Source organism: Stegostoma tigrinum, chromosome 24, assembly GCF_030684315.1.
Source record: "Stegostoma tigrinum isolate sSteTig4 chromosome 24, sSteTig4.hap1, whole genome shotgun sequence".
Classification (NCBI taxonomy): Eukaryota; Metazoa; Chordata; class Chondrichthyes; order Orectolobiformes; family Stegostomatidae; genus Stegostoma; species Stegostoma tigrinum.
Window position 1 is genome coordinate 14,722,724 of NC_081377.1, and position 22,540 is coordinate 14,745,263.

Consider the following 22,540-nt stretch of genomic DNA (forward strand, 5'->3'; position numbering starts at 1 on the left):
GTAGAGAGTTTGGATAGACTGGTGTTTTCTTTTCCCGAGAGCAGAGGAGATTAAGAGAGGACATAACTGAGGCGCATAAAATTGAGGGGTCTGGATAGCATCGACAGGAAGAAACTTTACCCCTTGATGGTGGCGGCAATGATTAAGACAAAGGTAAGAGGCAGGAGGTTTAGCGTTGATATGAGGTAAAAACATTTTCACCCAGAAGGTGATAGGAATGTGGAACTCAATGTTTAAGGGTGAAAGAGACATAAACCTTTAATATTTTGAGAAGTATTTTGATGTGCACTTACATGGCACACAATGCTTTGGGACAAGTGCTGGAAAGTGGGATTGCAGTACTCATGATTGTGTCTGTAGATGGGCTTTTGAGGCCACTGAGTGATCTGGAGAAAGTTATTTGGTTTGAATACTGAGATGAGAAGCCACAATTCTAATTAGCCTGTGACAAAGCTTCACAGAGTATGTGTGTTACACAATTATACTCCCAATGTTTAATTTACAACCCTCCAGAAACCATTCCTGTCCTTAATCACAGCATGTTCAACAATGTGATTGAAATCAAGATTTTCTGCTGCTTGGAATAAAGTCAAAAATATATTGTAAAAGTTGTCATCCAGACGTACCAATCTTGATTAGAACATCCCTACAATGGGGCACTGAAGTTGGCCACAGGAACGTTAGCTGGTGTTAGTGTTTGTGGACTGAAAAAAAATTGTGTATTATAACTCAGTAGGTAACCACACATTGAATAATACTGTACTGGCCAGGAGGTCTCAGCTTCTAGTTTATGCCTGTGCTGTGTTTAGTGACCTGACCTTTACCATTAATGTTAGCAACTGGAATTAGCTTAAGTGTTTCTCGGTGAGATTAGAAAACACATTGGGGGTAGATTTCACGCTTTTCTCATGGCATGTTTGGAACTGGGGCATTTATTCAAGCAGGAAACTAACATATGAGCCCCCCAGTGCCTTGTTGCTTCCAGCAATGTTTAAATTCAGAGTAGCAAGACTGTTGATCAGATTTCCTGCACAATAGCAATAAAGGCACTTACAGAGCAAATAATGACCACAAGGACCTCATCCTGCCATCACTGATATTAACGCAGCTGTAGATGGCCTAGTTAAATGTAGAGTGTACAACAAGTATGGTCTTCTGAGGTGCGGGCATTCTTTGTTCGAAGCTAAGAGCCATCATTGCTGTCTACCTAACTCATCATCTCCCTTCAATCCTCACCCCATTGAAACAGTTCCTGCCATGACCTAGCTTTGGCTTGGCTCTGTCCTTGGTTCTGGACTTCAAGTAGCTGAAGGAAGGAGAACAAAATAAGTCTCTTGTTGACTCTAAAGCTGGCAAGGGAGGGACCTGAAAATCCAGACCCTTTCCCAGACTTCCCACCACAACCTCAGTCCATGTTCCATCATTGGGTAATGTCAGATTGTTTAAATTACATTTGCGGTCTTTGAAAGAAGCTGGGATTGGAGTTGACTGGGATTTGCACAGAAAGCCTTCTGACACTGACTATCCAGGCAAAACTATACAGAGGTAGGCTACTTAGGAAATGTACTGCACTGCAGCCAATATCTGAAAAATGATACACTGCACTGGAAATGAAAATTAAATCAGGAAAAATGAACTTCTGAATGCAAGAACATTGACAGTATACTGCTTTGTCACAAACTAAAATTCACAAATAAGTGGTGATATATATATATCAATAATGGTTTATAAAAATTCACAAGTATAAATTGGGATTAATTATACTTAGGCTAAATGCAAATGTCAAATACCTTTTTAATGGCTCAGTTTTTCACAATGTGCTTGCATAAATGCTTTTCTGATTGTTGCTTTCATCACATTTTTGATACATCAGTTGGCTCAAGTGTGTCCCTCTTTAAATGCTTGCCTAATTTTTGACCTTGAAACTGTTTCTCAGTTATTTGATCTTCACCTTGGACAATGAGTGTGTTGTGCAAGTTTTCTCTGTTCAAACTGGCTGCTTGGTGAGTGCAATCTTCCATGCAAGAATTACGGGAGAATTGCATCACTGTATACATTTCCATTTGTGCTTTTGCTTTGGCCACTTAAGTCAGGCTTTCTAAAAGTGGGATTGAGGTATCACTGGGGTCATGAGCTGAAACTTTGGTGTCATGTGTCATGGTCTTACAGGTGGCATGGTGGCTCATTTTGTAGCACTGCTGCCTTACAGCTCCAGGGATCTTGGTTCGACTCCATCCTCAGGTGACTGTCTGTAAAGTGTTTCCATGTCTTCCCCATGTCTTTGTGGGTTCCCTCTGGGTGCTCTGGTTTTCCCCCACAGTCCAAAGATGTGCAGGTTAGGTGGATTGGCCTTGTTAAATTATCCATGATCTCCAGGGATATGAAAGCTAAGTGAATGAGCCATGAAAATGCAGGGTTACAGGTATAGGGTTGGGAGTGGGTCTGAAGCGGATGCTGTTTGGAGGATTGGTGTGGAGTCGATAGGCCTAATGGCCTGCTTCCACACTGTAGGGACTGTGTGATTCTACGTGTTCTGAGGCAGCAATGATCGAATTATAACTGCGGTACTCACCCTCCAAAAGGCCCTGGCTCTCGTTGATTTCCAGCCTCCATCCCACTTTCACACTGAGGAGTTGCAACAAGTGAAAGACCTCAAAATGGGTCATGATGGAAAGGGTGTGCGAAGCATTGATGTAAGAACCCTTACGCAAGTTTCATTTGATAATTTATGGCTAAATCTCACTGTTGGAAACATTTAACCACACTTCCACAAGATATATTGGGGGAAGATGCTAGGAAGATGTGAAAGGAACCTTTACTCATCTGTTCCATTATCATAATGGTAGTCTGGAATTCTTTGAGAAAAGGTTTGTTTCCTTAGTACAAGATGAGGAAAGGAGTGAGATAGGTAGGATATAAATTAGGACCATTGGGCTTTGAAGTTTTCATAGCCAACCATAGAAATGTATTGGACATTGAGAAAGTAAGTGTTGTCACCGTTAGTGAAGGGGAGAAGTGTGATAACTGGAAAACCATGACCTTTGGTTAAAAGACTAAAAACAATCTGTGCCTTTTAATGTTACAAATATTTCACACAAAATATTTCTTTTCTTTATTTATTATGGGATGAGATCATCACTGGCTAGGCAGCATTTATTGTCCATCCCTAATTGCCCTGAGGGCAGTTGAGAGTCAACCACATTGGTATGGGTCTGGAGTCACATGTAAACCCACCCAGGTAAGGACAGCAGATTTCCTTTCCTAAAACGCATTAGTGAACCAGATAGGATTCTTCCCCAATAATGGGTTCATAGTCATCATTAGATTCTTAATTCCAGATATTTTACTGAATTGAAATTCCACCATCTGCCATGGTGGGATTCAAACCCAGGTCCTCAGAACGTTGTCTGGGTCTCTGGATTATCAGTCTAGCAATAATACCAGTAGACCTTATGAACCTAAGGAGAGTCTGGGAAAAATGACTAAAAGCTTGGTTAAAGAAGAGGGTTTCAAAGAATAGAAGGAAAGGGGTCCTTGAGTTAGAGGGGAGTAGAATAGGAATTCCAGTCTCGTTCGATGAAGGCAAACTGAAATGTTGGAGCATGGAGTGGGAAGTGAAATTTGTTTGTAGGCCAAAAGCTAAGTGGAAGTATTGGAAGAAAGTGTTGTCGGGCAAGGGATGTTAAGAGGTAAGGTGAATTAAGGCCATAAAGAGAGGCAAAGGATTGAATCCTACTCGCCCTGAATCACCAAGGCATTTGCAAGTCATTGCAGAAATACAGTGAGATTGGCAGAAATTAGATTCTTGATGTTGAGGGAAATAAGTCCAATTTTCTAACCAAGCTTCGAATAGTGAGGCATGAATCTTGTTAGTCAGCAAAAAAAACCTATTTGCATGTATTAGCGTAGTATTATTAACTAATGCCCCCGTCATTGATGTGTGCTTTCCCTTTATTTCATACACTGGACAGAAACTAGTTGTCAACAATTCCCAACATGAAAGCCAGAATAACCACCTGACAACTCCAGCTCGCCACTTGTAACTCTGGGCCTCCATCATGGACACCATGGCCAAAATGTTAGGGAATGCTCCTTGTGCAGCCTTGACTGAGGCTGAACAAGGATGTATTGCAGCCCATTCTTCCAACCTGGCCATTGGGGTAGCAGGTGATAGGTTTGTTGAAGATGACACTCTGATGTTTGGATTGGTCTGGGCGTGCCTTACGGAATGTTCCAATCACAGTGTGCCACATGATCCTAGCATGCTGCGCTCTGCACAACTGGAGCAGGTAAAAAGAGAATAGATAGACTCTGAAGAGCTTGAAGTCTGACAGAAGATTTCTGAGGAGGAAGATGAGGACACAGAGCAGGAGGAATATTACCTTCTGCATGATAGACTGCTGCAGCATTGGACATAAGCAGGACAGGAATTATCTCACACTCAGTTCCAGTAGAAGAGAGCTGGAGCTATAGCGATCACTCATTGACTGTAAATTAGTTATCGCTTGAAAGGCATGAAGTCCCCATCTGTTCTCTAAACCAAATGCAGCTTTTCTTTGTTTTAATTTTCTTCACTTTCTCTGTTGCTGAGTAAAAGTGATGATGATTTTCAAGTGTTGTAAGGCTTTCTAGTACGTAACGCTGCAAAACTGAACAATGAGATGTTCTCAAACTACACTGAACATTGGAGAAAAAGTATCACTCTCTTAGCCAGGATTCCAAGACGGGATAATGCTAAGGATTGGTAACCTGTGTACGTTTGCCCCCAGATAGCAATACATTTGCTCATGTGCACGTGTACTTGCAATGAAGCATCTGTTCTGCTCCCTACATGCCCTGAGAAGTGTTTCTTTTTGATTGCCTACCATGACATTCTACAGAAGGGAATGATGAAAATGGTGCCAGTGCCATCATGCCCACCGGTGCTGAGGACTCCTGCCTCTGGCAAAAGAGAAGCTAGGAAGAGTGGGGTGCAAGGGAGAATTGGGACATAGCCAGTGAGATGATTTTCAGAAAATAGCATGAGAAACCACACTGAGGTTCACAGAGAGAAACACTCTATGATAACCTGCAAACTTCACACTTGCTTATTTTCTGGTTAATATTCAGTCTAAGTACACATGAGGAATTAGTGGACTGGAAGTCAATGTACACAGAAATTGGAATGATAGATGAGGTGGAGAATGTGATCAGTAGCATTGTAAACATCTGAAGTATAGAGATTGCAGAATCAGGTTTGGATGGTACACAGAACAGTTAAATCCAGAGCTTTTAAAAACACAGATAAGAGTTTTGATCTAAAAAGGCTGAGGAAGCATATAGAGACAGTATTATGGGCATATAACCAGGTAGACTATCTATGTGGAAAATGTGAATGGTTCATAGCATTGTTCCAATTGCTGTTTTTCATTTAGAATCTCTGAGAATCTCAAGGTTGGTTCAGGGAAATGGATGTAACCCTGGGTAGAAAGTATTTCTGATCAGGTAGGGATAGATTTGGAAATTCAGATTGATGCATTATAGCACAACAATGATGCAAACAATCTAGGTTAGCCCAGGACAGTGGCTGAGGAGAGAATTGGCATTTCTTTGTGAAAACAGCTTAGGCTTTACCAATGATAAACTGAAGAAAGTTACAGCTGAACTAAACTGAGCACTGACTGTAATATAACACAAAGACTGATGAAATGTAGCAAAATAAATGCTGCTTTTGATCAACTAAATGAGAAATTCTCACAGAAATATCACATTTGAAGGACAATTGTACAACATAAAATAAATTGGAAAAAAAACTTCCGAATTGTTTATGTATTAATAATACATTTTTCACATACAGATTAAATTTACCACTTTTATAACAGTAGTTTAATAGCTGCTTATTTGTCACACAACTTTCATGACCTTTTGGACGACAGATAGAATTAAGTGAATTGAGTATTTTTCCCAAGGATTTTTCATGTTACATAACCGGCTACTTTCAACATCAATAAGATGCCAACCCATACAAATGCACTAGAGGTGCTGAATTATTTTATTTTGCAGCAATTGTGTAATCCATGAAGTCATGTTGGTACATCATCAGTTTAAAAGACCTGATCTGATATTTGCATACGTTAGCTGTTAACCTGTGGTGTTGCGTGACAGTTCAACAGATTACCCTATCAATCTGCTTGTTACTAAAATACTAATGAATAGACCAAATTCACTTCAAATATCAGCAAAATATTTGATGCGTTTTTTTGTGGAATTAATGTAAATCAACAGAATTTACAGTGATACAAGAAGGGTTTAGTGTCATTAAGGACATACTTTAACCTTTACTACCAGTCACTTTATAAAGTGGACTTAGAATGGATGGAATTATGGCAGGCTAATTATTTATCAGCGTCGAATTACGTTTTTCTTTAATTTTCTACTTCACTTGGAACTTAATGCCATACACCATGAATTCACAATAAAACACCACAGTAAACTGGTGAAAATATATTCATTTTAAAGACAATTTTTTAAAAAATTCCTTCAAATGCTGCCTTTCCAGTTCTTTTCTAAAACATATCTTTTGTCTTACAGCGGACGATGGCTGTGGAGGAACATTGCGCGGACAGAGTGGAGATATCTCGAGCCCCAATTTTCCATCAGTTTATGAGAATAATGCAGACTGCACTTGGACTATTCTGGCTGAACCTGGTGATACTATTGCACTCGTCTTCACTGATTTTCAATTGGAGGATGGTTATGACTTCTTAGAGGTCAGCGGGACGGAAGATTCATCAATATGGCAAGTATAATTAATGTACTTCTCATAAAGTGACCAGGTGCTGACATGGGCTGTTTGTTGTGCATTGATTGCTTGTGGAAAAAGATCCTTGGAAAACTGAATGTGATTTTAGGACCACTGAAAGTTTTTTTTTCTGGGTGGTACTGGCTTTTGTGATGCTTATTTGTTCTGCAGTATTTCTGCCCCAATATTCCTGATTTCCCTCAACAATAAATTATTGAAAAATGTCTGTTTTAGCACGAAAATGAAAGATTTATATTCCTGTAATTTCTTCTGAAATCTGTGCTTGTATTTTTAACTGCAACCATCACAGATTTCCGTGCATACTGAGGCTTTGTTTACCTGCATAATCCACACCTTTCTAACATATTTAGTAGACAGCATAAAGGCCGAGTGGGAAAGAAATATGCCTTCATTACACAACCTGGTTGTTAAGCTGATGGAGTTGGTATCTGCACAGATTACAATGTATAATATGATTGATTTATTTGAAAGGGACTGGTCCTTGAAGGTTGCTTCCTCTATATTAGCAGATGGCTTATTTGTATATGTTTATCCACTTGTGACCTCAGTATAGAAATGTGAATGTATTATTCATGTCATGAATTTTGTAGCCGTGCAGAAAACTGACTTTTCGATGGAGTATGCTGGTGAAAAGGAATATTTGTCAGTTGGAAATATTTAGATTGAGGCAAAGGTCTTGTACAATGTTTCTGACAGATTGACCAAGGTCGAACTCCACAGGAGTGTGGATTTTGCATGAGACTTTGCTCATTGTGGAAGTGGTAAGAAGCAGGGAAAAAGGCTGGGCAGGTTGGCCCTGTAGACAAACTCGCTTACTTCTCACCACCTCACTCATAAAGTTCTGACCAGGAAGGTCCAAATGTGACCTGTTGTCCTCCCATTAGTTAATGCCCTCCAATGCCATCAATTAACCACTTAGAGTCAACTGAAATTTGCCACTTCCCTGGCAGGCAAGAAAGCTGACTGTTTGCCCGACTAGGATACCCAGTGTGACCTGCCTGCTGGGTTTGGAGAGGGCGCAGAGGGAACACCTCAAATTGCCCCAATCTGTTGTCAAGAGGAGTGGCCACTTTTCATTGGCCTCTGGAGGTCAACAGGGACAGAGTGGGGAAATTTTGAGCACCAATTTTCCATCAGTTTGAGAATAATACAGACTTTCATCGTTATAGCAAGTGTCAGGATATATTGTTCATAAAGTGACCTGGAAGCAACATGGGCTGTCTCTTGTGCACTGATTTCATTGAAAAACTTACTCGAAAGACTGAATATGAGTTTACTTCCACCTGAAAGCCTTGTTTCCTGACTGACACCACCTTTCACGATGGTTATTTGTTGTGCCATCTTTCTACCCCAATATCCTCTCTTTCTCTCAGCAAGTAATCCTTGTAAATTATCTGCTCCTCTCTCCCAAGCACCATCCCAAAAAAAAAGCTAAATTAGAACCTATTCTGCCCGCTGCTGTCTCCCCTAAGAAGTAGGGTAAACCAGTAGGCTATAAGATATGGAAGAGACTAGCCTCTGTTTGACAAGCAACTGTTGGTAACCCAGATAGCAGTGTATACAGGCCTGTGATTCACCAAGCAACCTGTTCACACTCCCCTGTCAGCTCTTCATGAGCAGATTGGGTGAGTTGCCTTGGCAGTGGGATAGTCACCAGCTGATAGGCTTGCCCCTACATGCCAAAAAAGGGTGCATTCCACCTAAAGTGTCAATCTTCTAACATCTAACAGGAACCATAAATGATTGCAGATATAAGACTCAAAATCTGTGGCTTGCATTTCGGCAAATGAGAAACTAGAATGAGTAACAAAGCATTTGTGTTTTGCTGTAGTGTTTTAACAATACCACACGCAGACGAAAGTCAGGAGAAAATTAAAAGCTATTCATGTGCAAAATGTCTGAGTGTACCGCCGTGTCACCAGGTTTCATGGTGTCAGTCACAAGCTTATTTATAGTGGAATGAGTTATTGAGTATATTTCTGCTGTATGATTTCTTATAGGGAACAATAATCTTGCAGAGTTTTGCATATTTTTTATTCAGAATTGTGCCACTTTGCAGTAAAGTGGTATTTTCTACTAGCCACAAAGAAAACTGCTCACAAGGATCTAGAAATTTCTGCAGCATTGATTTCATTGTTGCTGTTTATGTTGAATCCAGCAGCAAGTTAAGGGGATCCCCACATATCTAACAACGATAATGTTATCAAGCAGGAGAAGTAACACATTTCATCATTGTCACAGCAAACAAAGGAGTGAAGTAGGGTGATTATAATTTTTATAAATTTTACGTGAATGGAATGAGGCTTGGGATGTATATACGAGAAGGATAAATAATAAGAAGGTGAAATTTTAAGGTAAAAGGTAGAAGGTTTAGAGGGAATTGAGGAATTTTTTTTCACCCAAAGGGTGACATGAATCTGGAATGCATCGACTGGGAGAGTCGTTGAGGCAGAAAACCTCACAATCTTTAAAAAAAAGACTTCAATGAGCACTTGAAATGGCATAACATTCAACTCTGTGGAAGTGTTAGAAAGTAGGACTGGTGTAGATTTAGGATAACAAAGTGTGGAGCTGGATGAACACAGCAAGCCAAGTAGCATCTCAGGAGCACAAAAGCTGACATTTCGGGCCTAGACTCTTCATCAGAGAGGGGGATGGGGTGAGGGAACAGGAATAAATAGGGAGAGAGGGGGAGGCGGACCGAAGATGGAGAGAAAACAAGGTAGGTAGAGAGGAGAGTATAGGTGGGGAGGTAGGGAGGGGATAGGTCAGCCCAGGGAAGATGGACAGGTCAAGGAGGCGGGATGAAGTGGTAGGTAGGAAATGGAGGTGCGGCTTGAGGTGGGAGGAAGGGATGGGTGAGAGGAAGAACAGGTTAGGGAAGCAGAGACAGGCTGGGCTGGTTTTGGGATGCAGTGGGGGGACGAGGGGAAGAACTGGACTGGTTTTGGGTTGCAGTGAGGGAAGGGGAGATTTTGAAGCTTGTGAAGTCCACATTGATACCATTGGGCTGCAGGGTTCCCAAGCGGAATATGAGTTATTGTTCCTGCAACCTTCGGGTGGCATCATTGTGGCACTGCAGGAGGCCAATGTTGGACATGTCATCTGAGGAATGGGAGGGGGAGTTGAAATGGTTCGCGACTGGGAGGTGCAGTTGTTTGTTGCGATCCGAGCGGAGGTGTTCTGCAAAGCGGTCCCCAAGCCTCCGCTTGGTTTCCCCAATGTAGAGGAAGCCACACTGGGTGCAATGGATACAATATACATCTGCCACATTGGCAGATGTGCAGGTGAACATCAGCTTGATATGGAAAGTCATCTTGGGGCCTGGGATGGGGGTGAGGGAGGAGGTGTGGGGGCAAGTGTAGCACTTCCTGCGGTTGCAGGGGAAGGTGCCGGGTGTGGTGGCTTCACAAGCTTCAAAATCTCCCCTTCCCCCACTGCATCCCAAAATCAGCCCAGCCTGTCTCTGCTTCCCTAACCTGTTCTTCCTCTCACCCATCCCTTCCTCCCACCTCAAGCCGCACCTCCATTTCCTACCTACCACCTCATCCCACCTCCTTGACCTGTCCGTCTTCCCTGGACTGATGTATCCCTTCCCTACCTCCCCACCTACACTGTCCTCTCCACCTATCTTCTTTTCTTTCCGTCTTCTGTCTGCCTCCCCCTCTCTCCCTATTTATTCCAGTTCCCTCTCCCTATCCCCCTCTCTGATGAAGGGTCTAGGCCCGAAACATCAGCTTTTGTGCTCCTGAGATGCTGCTTGGCCTGCTGTGTTCATCTAGCTCCACACTTTGTTATCTTGGATTCTCCCGCATCTGCAGTTCCCATTATCTCTGGTGTAGATTTAGAGTAGTTTTTGTTGGTGCAAAGTTGATGGACCAAAGGGCCTCTTCTCTCCTGTATGATTCTAGTCTCACAAAATTTAAATATATAACTAAACAATTTTTATCATAATCATAAAAAAAGTATAATACAAATATAAAATTTGTTTTTTTAAGAGGAGAAGGTGTTCAGTGTGACTTAATATGTCTTTAAAGATCCAGTCACATCTTGTTATGAAGTGTCATGTAATGTGTATGTTTTTGAACTAGCAGCATGTGAGTTTTGATCTGTGTGAATGAGAGGGTTTAATGATTAACTTGTCAGTATATCTAAAACAATGTTTTTTTCGAAAGAAAATGGACTGAACGATGGAGCCCCTGAGGTGATTTGTTTGCATTGGAGAGTTTTACGAACAGACAGAGAAATCAGTGAGGTGCATCGCTTGTGTTCTGTTTAGAATTATTCAGATTGTTTTGCTTAAGGGTAAATCCCATAGTTTGTAAATGTTCTGTTTTTCGTTCCTACAAGTCCTGAATGATGGATGTGGGAAACATTTTTCTCCCGTAGAAAAGAATAAGTTCAAAAATGTTAGGAAATGGGCAACTTACATCTAAGTGTTTTAGCTGCAAGGTACAGACTAGAACCATGAAGGGGCTACTCAAAGTCAGGAATAATGTGACTGATTAAGGAAGAGGCCACCAAATTTTAAAGACTGGAAATCGAAAGAAACATTTAAGTTAAGCCGACAGATTTACACAGAACTTGTTAGTATTTTTGCCATCATTGCAACCACAAATCTGGCCCAGAATTCTGTTGTATTGAAGTTATTTTATGGAGAAATGTAATTGAGATACTTGGCACACTATGAAATAAGACACAGGGAAAGGCATACTGATGTAAATTTAAACATCAAAATAATTAAGACTTATAAGAGATGTTAATTGGGTTTTTCATCAGGCATAAGATTGTTTCGGAGCATTCAATAAATCATGTTTTATTAAATAAATTTTAGAACTCCCAAATCCTCTATATTCATGGTGGCACAACAGAATGCAGGACATGTGATGCTATATGCTATGAGATGAAGTGTGGGAATATTTCCAAGTAAAGTGGACCTTGATTTATCATAGGGTAATTCAACAATAATTGAAAGTGGGGTGTCAGGAGATGTGTCTAAAGTCCTTCGGTGGGGACTAATTTTTTTCAGGGCTGGCACACAAAAATCTTGGAAGGTGTGAAATTTCAAGAATAGACAAGGTCAGATGAAAATGAAGAGGATAGAAACATTGGAACAAGTATTGTTATCTCCATTTGCAGTACTTAATGCCTGAAAGGTCTGGAACGTCTTCATTTTGTTAAAATGTCAGATGAGGCAAAGGTTGAAGTAGAATGTTGGACCAGAGGAGTCTGGATTCAGAGTGTGACAATGCAGCTGAACAAAGGTGTCAGGAATGTGTATACCACTCTGCGATATTGTTTCAAGGGATCCTGAATATCTTAAAATTATCGGTATTTGTAGGTAGATTCAAATCTCTGAAGAGAGAATTGCAGTTGGAATGCAACTGGAATGACTCAGATCCAGAGCTAGGAACAGTTTTTTCAGGAAAAAGTTGTGGCTGTGAAAGCAAGTTTCGGTACATTCCTTATTAAACAGGAGAAAACCTGTGGAAAGCAAATAAGGATGAACAAGGCAAAAGAGACAAGTGGAATTTCCATCTGAGAAATGCAGAAATTCCAAGATGGACAACCCTGGAGGAGAATGGCAGTGAACTAAATAAAAGAAAACAGAATGCCGCGGATGCGGGAAAACAAAAATGAGGAACACAATTGATGGATATGCTCAGCAGATGTAGCAGAATCAATGGAAAGAAAAATAGAGCCAATGTTTCAAATCAGTGCACTTTTGTCAGAACTCTATGTTTAAGTAAATTCAGATTTCAACTTCAGTAGTGAACAATGTGCCACTCTACAAGGAAATGACCTTTCAGTATTCACAGCATAAACTCAAGAAATAACAATCCCCAAATGCAATGTACCTGATACTTTTAACCAAAAGAAAAAAAATTGTGATTCATTAATGCTTGTGAACATGAGAATAAAGTTCCAGATCTAAAGAAAGCTGTTCATTGGGATATGAATCTCAAAGAAACACTCAAAAATGAATCTAGAAATTCTAATTTAATGGATTCAATAATACAGCAAGAAAAATACCAGTGACCTATTTTAATGAGAATAATTGAAGAGCGTGACAATACTATGGCTTTAGGAGGTAAATTTTGTCCTTTCTTTGAGCAAGATTGAGGCAGCGGTAGTAATTGGTCCGTTCCAAGGCAGTAATGTAAACAGCTTGTGAGACCTTCAGGTTTTTTTAAAGTTGGAACAATAGAAGCAATATGAGGGGGTCAAGCTCTCACGGATCCAGGATTTTATTTTAACTGTCAGTAGTTGCTGGGGTCTTGAAGCTGGATGTGGAAGCTGTTATTCCTTTCTCTATTATAGTTAAACCTGCTGCTAGAATTGCATGTGAGACAATCTATTTTACTGAATTTGCCTTTGCCAAGGGTGTGTTTGTGAGATGTTATTATATTAGAATGGTTGTTGTTTGGTAGTTAAACAATCTATTATTACATTAAGTTTTCCAAAAGAGTTGAGTTATTTTAATTCTTTTGTCTTTTGTTTATATTCTAACTATAATGTAAGAATAAAGTGTGTTTTGCTTCGAACCTGGTAGTTTGACCAAACAAATTGCATCCAGAACTTAATGCCGTACATTTGCCTTTAAAAGTGAGAAAAGTGAGAAAAGTTGCGGGCTAAGCTATCCTAATATATTTTGAGGAGATTTTATCTGGTCCATAATGGAGGGAATATAGCAAATATGCAGGAGCCAACATTAGTCAAAGAAAAAAGTGCATTCCTAACAAGGTCTTTTGATGAAGTAAACAAGCTATTAGGCACAGCTTAGTGTCTGTTGTGCATCACTGCTTCACATTTCTGTAGAATTCCTGTTATATTCCCAGTCTGAGTACCATGGAAGATGAAGGACATGAGTGCAGGCTCGGAAAAACCATATTATAACTGATCGCTCGTACAAATATTTACAATACCTTATTCAGGGAGGTGAAGGAAATACATGTAGTTTAGGGAAAAAAAAATATGTGATTGCAGCCATTTACAAGTTTACAAAACCTTCCTTTAGTCCAACATGTTCAATCCCAACTATCTCAGGAAGTGTTACCCATATTGCATGCCAAAGGAGAGAAGTGATAAGCTTGAAACTTTAACATTCTTAGCCTACCACCCACGGGTCAATCTCTACGTCAGGAAGTTAGAAGACGGGTAGCAACTTCTTAGGTGTTTGAAGCAGTACTCATATGTGAATCAACATGGATCCACCATAAGAGGGGTAAAATTCAACTTCAGGGGCAGAGAATTGGTATTATTGAACTTGCTACCTGTATACAACTCACACTATTTTCCATTAAACTGTCTAGTTCAGGATAATGGTTATGAAGCTCTCAAGTTATATCTGCCTTCCAGAACAATATGACATTCTTCTGAGATAGTAGGAACTGCTGATGCTGGAGTCTGGAATAACAAGGTGTAGGGCTGGATGAACACAGCGGGCCAGGCAGCATCAGAGTAGCAGGAAAGCTGACATTTTGGGTCTGGACCCTTCCTCAGAAATAGGGGAGTGGAATGGGCTCTGAAATAAATAAAGACAGGGGGAGGAGATGATAGAAGGTGGATAGAGGAGCAGAGAGGTGGAGAGAAGAAAGAAGGTCTAGGAGGCGGGGATGAATCCAGCAAAGGTGAGTGTAGGTAGGGAGTTGGGATGGGGGTTGGTCAGTTAAGAGGGAGGGATGGGATAGGTCAATGAGGCAGAGATGAGGCTAGTAGGTTCAAAGTGGAGTTGGAGGTTGGTCAATGAGGTTGGAGGAGCAGATAGGTGGGAGAAAAGATGGGACAGGTCAAGTAGGCAGGGACAAGATGGGCAGGCCTTGGGATGAGGTCGGGGGTGGGAGATTTTGAAGCTTGTGAAGCCCACATTGAGACCATTGGCAGGCGCACATTCTTCTGTTTCTGTTGCATTATTTCTGTGTATTTTAGATACATTGTTCTGGATCAGGAGCTAGTCTTCGGCCCATCCCCTTGGACAGTTGTGTTGTCCTGAATTACAGCCTTGACTAGGAGCTGATAGAATCCCATTCTCCATGATATGACCTGAACAAGCATCAAGGGCACCGAACCATTTCTAATGGCATTCGTCACTTTTTGGGCATATCAAGCCAAACTTTTATCAATGAGACCTGACTGTCATTTAAAAGATATAGAAGAAGCATCGGTCACCATTTTGAGACAATAAGGTCTGCAGATGCTGGAAGCCAGAATCGATAGGTGTAAGGCTGGAAAGCACAGCAGGCCAGACAGTATCAGAGGAGCAGGCAAGTGAAAGTTTCAGGCTAAAACCCTTTGTCAGGACAGATTTGGATTATTCTGAAAGCACTGAGTGAAATTGTTTGGCTCTGGTCCATAAGACTCTGAAATAAAACCAAGAACTGAGGATGCTGGAAATCTGAAACAAAAACAGAAATTGCTGGAGAAACTCTGCAGGTCTGGCAACATCTATGAAGAGAAAGCAGTGTCAGTGTTTCAAATCCAGAGACCCTTCATCAGAACTGATCACTGGATCTGAAACATTGACTCTGCTTTCTCTCTACAGATACAGACAGACTTACTAAGTTTCTCCAGCAATTTCTGTGTTTGTTTCTGAGAGACTCTAACTTTCTTTGAGCATCAGAAAGGTTTGATGGAACATTTAGATTTGAAATCCTTAATAAAAAAAAAAGAACTGATGTCATTTGAATATTGTCATTTTGTAACTTTGAAGCATTTTATTTGATCAGAAATCCATGCCAGGTGATTGCATATGAGGAAGTTGGATAGCTTGCATTATTCTAATCGTTCATGTTGCTAATTGAAATAACATCTTATTGAATTTCATGGCTTTGGCTGTGAGCACATAATCATATTTTCAATGATTACAGTGTTCAAGCCATGTGGCTTTTCAATTGTTGTCGATGTCTTTGGCTTTTCAGTGGTGCTGAAATGCTTGAAAGAAATTTATTAATGCTTGAGCAACCTTCTACACTTTAAACCATTTTAATCAAGGTTAAAATGTCCTCTTATTCCCATGAAATTAGAACAAAGAGCTATGTAGTCCTATTTTGCAACAAATAAAATACTAATCAGTGATTCATTTGCAAACATTGTTTTTGCATTTTTTATTTGCACAGCTTGTAATCTGTGATTTTTGTCTGGCCTCCTGATATTGGCTGTTTAATGCTAATATTGCCTTTGTTTTGTTTTCCCAACAATATGCCCTTTTAGTAAGTATTTTTACAATAAATGATAACCGAGAGCTCATACATTCTGTACAAGACCGATTCAGGCTGGCAGCAAAAACATTTCTTCTCCATCTCCCCACAAAATAATGTTAGTTGGTTTCCAAATGCTTTATGCATATTGTATGAGTGTTCTATAACTTCTTTTGTAAATCTCTGATGTGATGGTAAAGGAGCGAAGGCTGAGTGATAGGATGAATTTTTCTAAGCCGAGTAATGGGGACATAAAATCTTTCATCTAAAAACTAATGGTTTTCTCCTGTGCATCTTGAGGTATGTGAACAGCAAAGAGAAAGAGAGGTCGATCCATGTTCGTATTCAACATTGCTTGGTAATGCTATCTTCTGTTAAGGTTCTGGCTAAAGTTTGTATCAACGAATTTAAAAGTGTCCCTTCTAAGTTCCTTCAAGATTAATTTGCTTTCAGTAAAGGCATTGCATCATAATGACATATTAAATGAATATTCCATTGATGTTAGCCAAACTATTATCTTTAAAACATTTTACATTTGAAAGAAGACAATAAAGATTTGTTTAATCGTATTGCTTAACTTTTAAATTCTCACAATATCTTGATTTCATTTTGTATTTTAATGCTGAGACATTGGTTCAGCTAGGTAGCAAGTACTTGAGGCATTGATTACTTGGGTAAGCACCATGGCCCCTACACACCGCTCCATACGACCATAAGATATAGGAGCAAACATATGCCATTCAGCCCATCGAGCCTGAGTTATCAATCAATGAGATCATAGCTGACTTGATAATATCTTTGGATTCATGGCCACTTTAAGATTATTATTCTACTAAGGAGATTTATGCTGCTTGAGATTCTATAGGATTGCTGTAGCTCAGTTTTGGATTAAGGTTGTAAGCCATCACAATGATTATTGAAAATGTTTGAAGGCTAAGAGGATTATTGACCAGAATTTCTAAACTCTAATTTAGCAGTTAATGGTTTGCTACATGCCAATTAACAGCAGTTCAATTGTCCCAACTATGTTTGAACTTTGATTTCCCATCATGATGATCATGATTTGAGAAAAACCAATAGCACCACAGACACAAATATCTTGTGACATCAATAATCTGCTCTAAAAATTGTAATGCATCTATATCATGTTTAATTACCATGAGATGTACCAGTTATGCATTCTAACTAAAAAATGATCTGTAGCTCACTAGAGCTTCACAATATCAGTTGACAGAAATGAATAAATGTAACTGGTACATGGAAAGAATAGCAAAGACCTTAGGGCTGACTTTGACAAAAATGTACTAAGACAGTTTGGGAGAGTGGTGGGGAGGGTTTCTCTCTGTGAGCTATAGGGAGTTATCTCATGCAGCTCTCTGCTGCTGACCTCAATGTGTCAACACCATAGTCTTAATGCACTGCCCCAAAGTATGCCATTTAGCCCATTGAATCTGATGCATCATTCAACGAGATCATGGCTGGTCTGATCATCCTCAACTCCACATTGCAGCCATAACCCTTGATTCCCTGACTGATTAAATATTTGTCTACCTCAGCCTCAAATATACCTAAAGACCCAGCCTCTATTGTACTCTCTGTAAATAATTCCAGCGATTCATCATGCTGAGAGAGAAACTGCTCTTTATCTCTTTCCTGAGATCCTTCAATTTGAGGTTATTCCCTATCGCCCCAGTCTTTCTGAAAATGGGAAATAACCTGTCCTCATCTATGCTGTTGAGGCCCCCCCCCCACCCAAGTATGCTGTGTGTTTCAATAAAATCTCTTCTCATTCTTCTAAACTCGAAGAAGTACACACCCGATGTACTTAACGTTTCCTCATAATAAAGTACCTCTTCCATATCTGGGGTCATCTGAGTGGACCTTTTATGGGCTGTTTCTAATTCCAATCTACCTTTTTTAGATAACAAGGGATAGAGCTGGATTAACACAGCAGGCCAAGCAGCATCAGAGGAGCAGGAAGGCTGACGTTTCGGGTCTGGACCCTTCTTCAGAAATGGGGGAGGGGAAGGGGATTCTAAAATAAATAAGGAGAGAGGGGGAGATTGATAGATGATGGATAGAGGACAAGATAGGTGGAGAGGAGACAGACAAGTCAAATAGGTGGGGATGGAGCCAGTAAAGGTGAGTGTAGGTGGGGAGGTAGAGAGGAGATAGGTCAGCCCAGGGAGGACGGACAGCTCAAGGGGGCGGGATGAGATTAGTCGGTTGGAGATGGGAGTGGGGCTTCAGGTGGGAGGAAGGACAGGTTAGGGAGTCGGGGTCGAGCTGGGCTGGATTTGGAATGTGGTAGGGGGAGAAACATTTTGAAGCTTGTGAAGTCCATATTGATACCATTGGGATGCAGGGTTCTCTAGCGGAATATGAGTTGCTATTCCTGCAACCTTTGGGTGGCATCGTTGTGGCTCTGCAGGAGGCCCAAGATGGACATGCCGTCTGAGGAATGGGATGAGGAGTTGAAATGGTTTGCAACTGGGAGGTGCAGTTGTTTAGTGCGAGTCGAGCGTAGGTGTTCTGCAAAGCACTCCCCTAGCCTCCGCTTGGTTTCCCCAATGTAGAGGAGGCCACACTGGGTACAGCGGATGCAGTATACCACATTAGCAGGTGTGCAGGTGAACATCTGCTTGACGTGGAAAGTCTTCTTGGGGCCTGGGATGGAGGTGAGGGGTGAGGTGTGGGGGCAGGTGTCACACTTCCTGCGGTTGTAGGGAAAAGTGCCGGATGTGGTGGGACTGGAGGAGAGTGTGGAGCGGAAAAAAGGATTCACAGAGAGCAGTCCATCCGGAAAGCAGATAAGGGTGCGGAGGGAAAAATGACTTTGGTAATGGGGTCAGATTGCAGATGGCGGAAGTGTTGGAGGATGATGCGTTGGATCCAGAGGCTGGTGGGTGGTACATGACGAGGAGCGGGATTCTTTTTTGTTTGTTATTGTGGTGACGGGGTGTGAGGGATGAATTGTGGGAAATGAGGGGCATGTGGTCGAGGGCGTTTTCGACCACTGCAGGAGGGAGTTTGCAGTCATTGAAAAACGAGGACATCTGAGAATTGCGGGAGTGAAGTGCCTCATCCTGGGAGCAGATGCAGCGGAGGCGAAGGAATTGGGAACAGGGGGATGACATTTTTGCAGGAAGGTGGGTGGGAGGAGGTGTATTCTCAGTAGCTGTGGGAGTTGGTGGGCTTGAAATAGATATTGGTTTCTAGGTGGGTGCCAGCGATACCTTTTCTTAGATACTGTTGACAGTATTCTAAGTGTTGTCTGACTAGTTGCCTTGTATAGTTTTAGCAAGACTCCCATATTTTTATATTCTGAAATAAAGGCCAACATTCCACTTGCCTATTAGATGCTGAATTTGGATGCTAGCTTTTTGTGATTTAACGCCCCCTTGCTATCATACGCTCATCAGTGACAGAACTACTCACTGCTGCCAGAACCTTCTAGCATTGTCACTGCCAGTGCCACATTTAAAGCCTAGCTGTGCACCAGGCCAATTACTGGCACCTAAAAATAACTCTTCATGATATGCATTGTGAGAGGGAATAAAACAGCACTTCTTAGGGCATTAGTGGCAAGTGTACGTCTTCATTGGAAATAGAAGTGGACATTTGTAAATGTGTTGCCATGTTACATCATCACCCATTTGACCTACTGTCATGGAACTAGCACCTACAAAAATTAAATAAAAGAAGCTACCCTTCCTTAACAGTCTACCATGTTGGGTTATGGGAGTCCTAGCTTTTCCCTCACGTTCAGTGTAGCGTAACACCTTGTCATTGATCAAGATGGCCACATTTTGTGGTGGAAACCCTCAAACAGTTGAAAGCCAGTATGAAATGGGCCAAAACAAACTGCGTTCACTTCTGGAAACCCTAACAGGGACTGCTTGCCTATTGAGCAACAATAAATTCACAAGCAGTGAATGGTGACTTCATGCAGTTCTCATCTATCAGAAGTGGGTGTGAATTAAGTCATTTCTGCTTTGCAGCATCAGATGCTGCACCAGTCTACTATGCTGAAGGTGATGAAGTCAATGTCCTCATCTTACTCCTCAGAAGAATGCTGCAACTAACGGCTCCGCTCTTCAGACTCTATTGCATCCGTTCTTTCGCTGCTCAAGAACAGGCATGGAAGTATTATACAGGAATACTATGCAAGACAGTCTGTACCAATTGTACACAGGTTACAGGCAGTATGGCAGCTCCTGGGTTTCCTGAAGTAGGCATTTAGGATATGGTAATGATGATCCCAGATGACTTGTACGTTTCCGTTGATAAGTCAGGCTTGTTGTTATGTTGTGCACTGAACGTAACATCTGTAAAGTCTATAGCATGGATGTGAATTAAGGAAGAAGAATTACTGACACTATTGAAACAACCTTGGAAAAGGAACATACAAGTCTTGATCTTTTTTGTTTCTAGCACAATACATTCCTTTTGTTCAGTTTAAAAACAGTTGTACTGTGACTCTGTTACAAAATTGTTGACTATTAAATGTTTCTGGGATGTGGGCACCACTGGCAAGACCAGCATTAATTGTCTTGTCTCTCGTTGTTGTTGAGAAGTTGGTTGTCAGTCACATTCCCTGTCAATTCTCGTTATATTGGGTGAGTTACAAACCCCTGCGAACACAATTTCTTTGCCAATTGCCAGCTTATATTTTAAAAGTTTGGAACTTGACTGTGAGCCCAGGAGAGGATCCTGTTTTGACAACTGAAATGAAGTATTGATTTACTTGATTGGCAACCATTAAGTGGCTACACTAAGTTTTTGTGTTCTGTCATGTCAATGATGCAGTATTTATTGGATTGAAATTAAGAGATGCCAAGTGTTTGAAGCCTCCACAATTGATACTTTAATGGTCTGTCTGACAGTTTTTCAAAGAACATTTCCAAATGGGTGTTTTTTTTTGCTCTGAAATTTCAGATCTGCCATTGCTTTAAGTAGCTCATTGGTTAAGTACTCAGGAGTTTCTGGTCAAATGGACATGGAAGTGATATGAATTAGTATGAAAAGTTTGAGGAATGGGAATAGTTGGGGGCACAAGTTTATATTGAATTTACTTGGGGATGTGGGACCGTGTGTAATTCGCTTTGAACCTGGCTTTCAAAACATTCTTGCGATAAGATTATAGTTCACACATCATTTGCCGTGAGCCATGGAGAAGCATCTGGAGGACAGTTTACTGTGAACAGTACTGGCTATCGTACTTTTAAGGAACAATGTTAATGTATTGGAGCAGTTCAGAGAAGATTTACTTGACTAATCCCTGGAATAACAGGATTGCCTTATAAGGAAAAAAAAACTAGACAAACTAGATCTGTATCCCCTAGGGTTGAGGAAAGTTAGTAGTGATTTAATTGAAACACCTAAGATCATGTATGGATTTGACCAGGTGGATGTTGAAAGGATTTTCTTTTCCTGTCAGTGGAATCTACAATAAAAGGTCATTGTTTTAAATGAGTACCCCTTATTTTAAACAGGGATGAGGAAACTATTTTTTTCTCTCTGGGGTTATGAGTCTTTGGAATTCCCTCCCTCAAGGCACAGTGGATGTAGAATCTTTATTTTTTTTAAGTAAAAGGTAGCTAGATTCTTGATTACCAAGGTCATGAAAGATAACTGGGGATACAGAATTACAATCAGATCAGCAACTACCTGATTGAATTGTGGAGTGGGTTCAAAGGCCTAAGTCACCTACTCTTGTTTGTATGTTTTTATGTAAGCTTGACTCCATGAAGATTGCAAGAAGCTCAATGCAACCTTTCCTCACCTTCCTGGAAATTGAGTTAGCTAAGCTGAGAGTGCCATCTGGGGGAGGCACTGGCCTAGTGGTATTATCACTGGGTTGTGAATTCAGAGACCCAGGTAACATTCTGGGGACCTGGTTCAAATCCTGCCGTGGCAGATGGGGGAATTTGACTTCAATAAATATCTGGAATTAAGAGTCTAGTGATGACCATGAATCCACTGTTGACTGTTGGGAAAAAGCCATTGGGTTCACTAATGCCCTTTCGGGAAGGAAACTGCCATCCTTACCTGGATAATAAAATGTGAGGCTGGATGAACACAGCAGGCCAAGCAGCATCTCAGGAGCACAAGTGCACATTTTATTATCTTGGAATTCTCCAGCATCTGCAGTTCCCATTATCTCTGCCATCCTTACCTGGTCTGGCCTACATGTGACTCCAGACCTACAGCAAAGTGATTGACTTGGAACTGCCCTCTGGGCAATTAGAGATGGTCAATAAATACTGGCTGAGCCAGCGATGCCTTCATCCTGTGGATGAATTTTTAAAAAAATCTCTGGACTCAGCACCTGTACGTTCTATCATTATATACAACGCTAGCAAAAACTGGATTTACCGATAAAGCAGCAGAAATCCCAGAAGTGGGTCCTGCCCAGCATGTTTAAATGGCTAATGTAGTCATTATTCCTCTGAAAATCTGGTTTAAATAAAAACCTGCACAGCAGACTTTATCCTTGGATTGATAACATCACTTTCTTATTTCCACTCTAACTAGGGTT

At 40.9% G+C, this 22,540-nt stretch overlaps 1 protein-coding gene across 1 annotated transcript in view; it reads left to right on the forward strand.

The window, feature by feature from the left end:
- csmd2 (CUB and Sushi multiple domains 2) overlaps window positions 1-22,540 on the forward strand; it is a 1,700,996-nt gene that overhangs the window by 692,220 nt on the left and 986,236 nt on the right. The window contains exon 5 of the mRNA XM_048558072.2: window positions 6,571-6,778. Within this exon, the coding sequence (XP_048414029.2) occupies window positions 6,571-6,778 (208 nt within the window). The remainder of the gene's footprint in view (window positions 1-6,570; window positions 6,779-22,540) is intronic.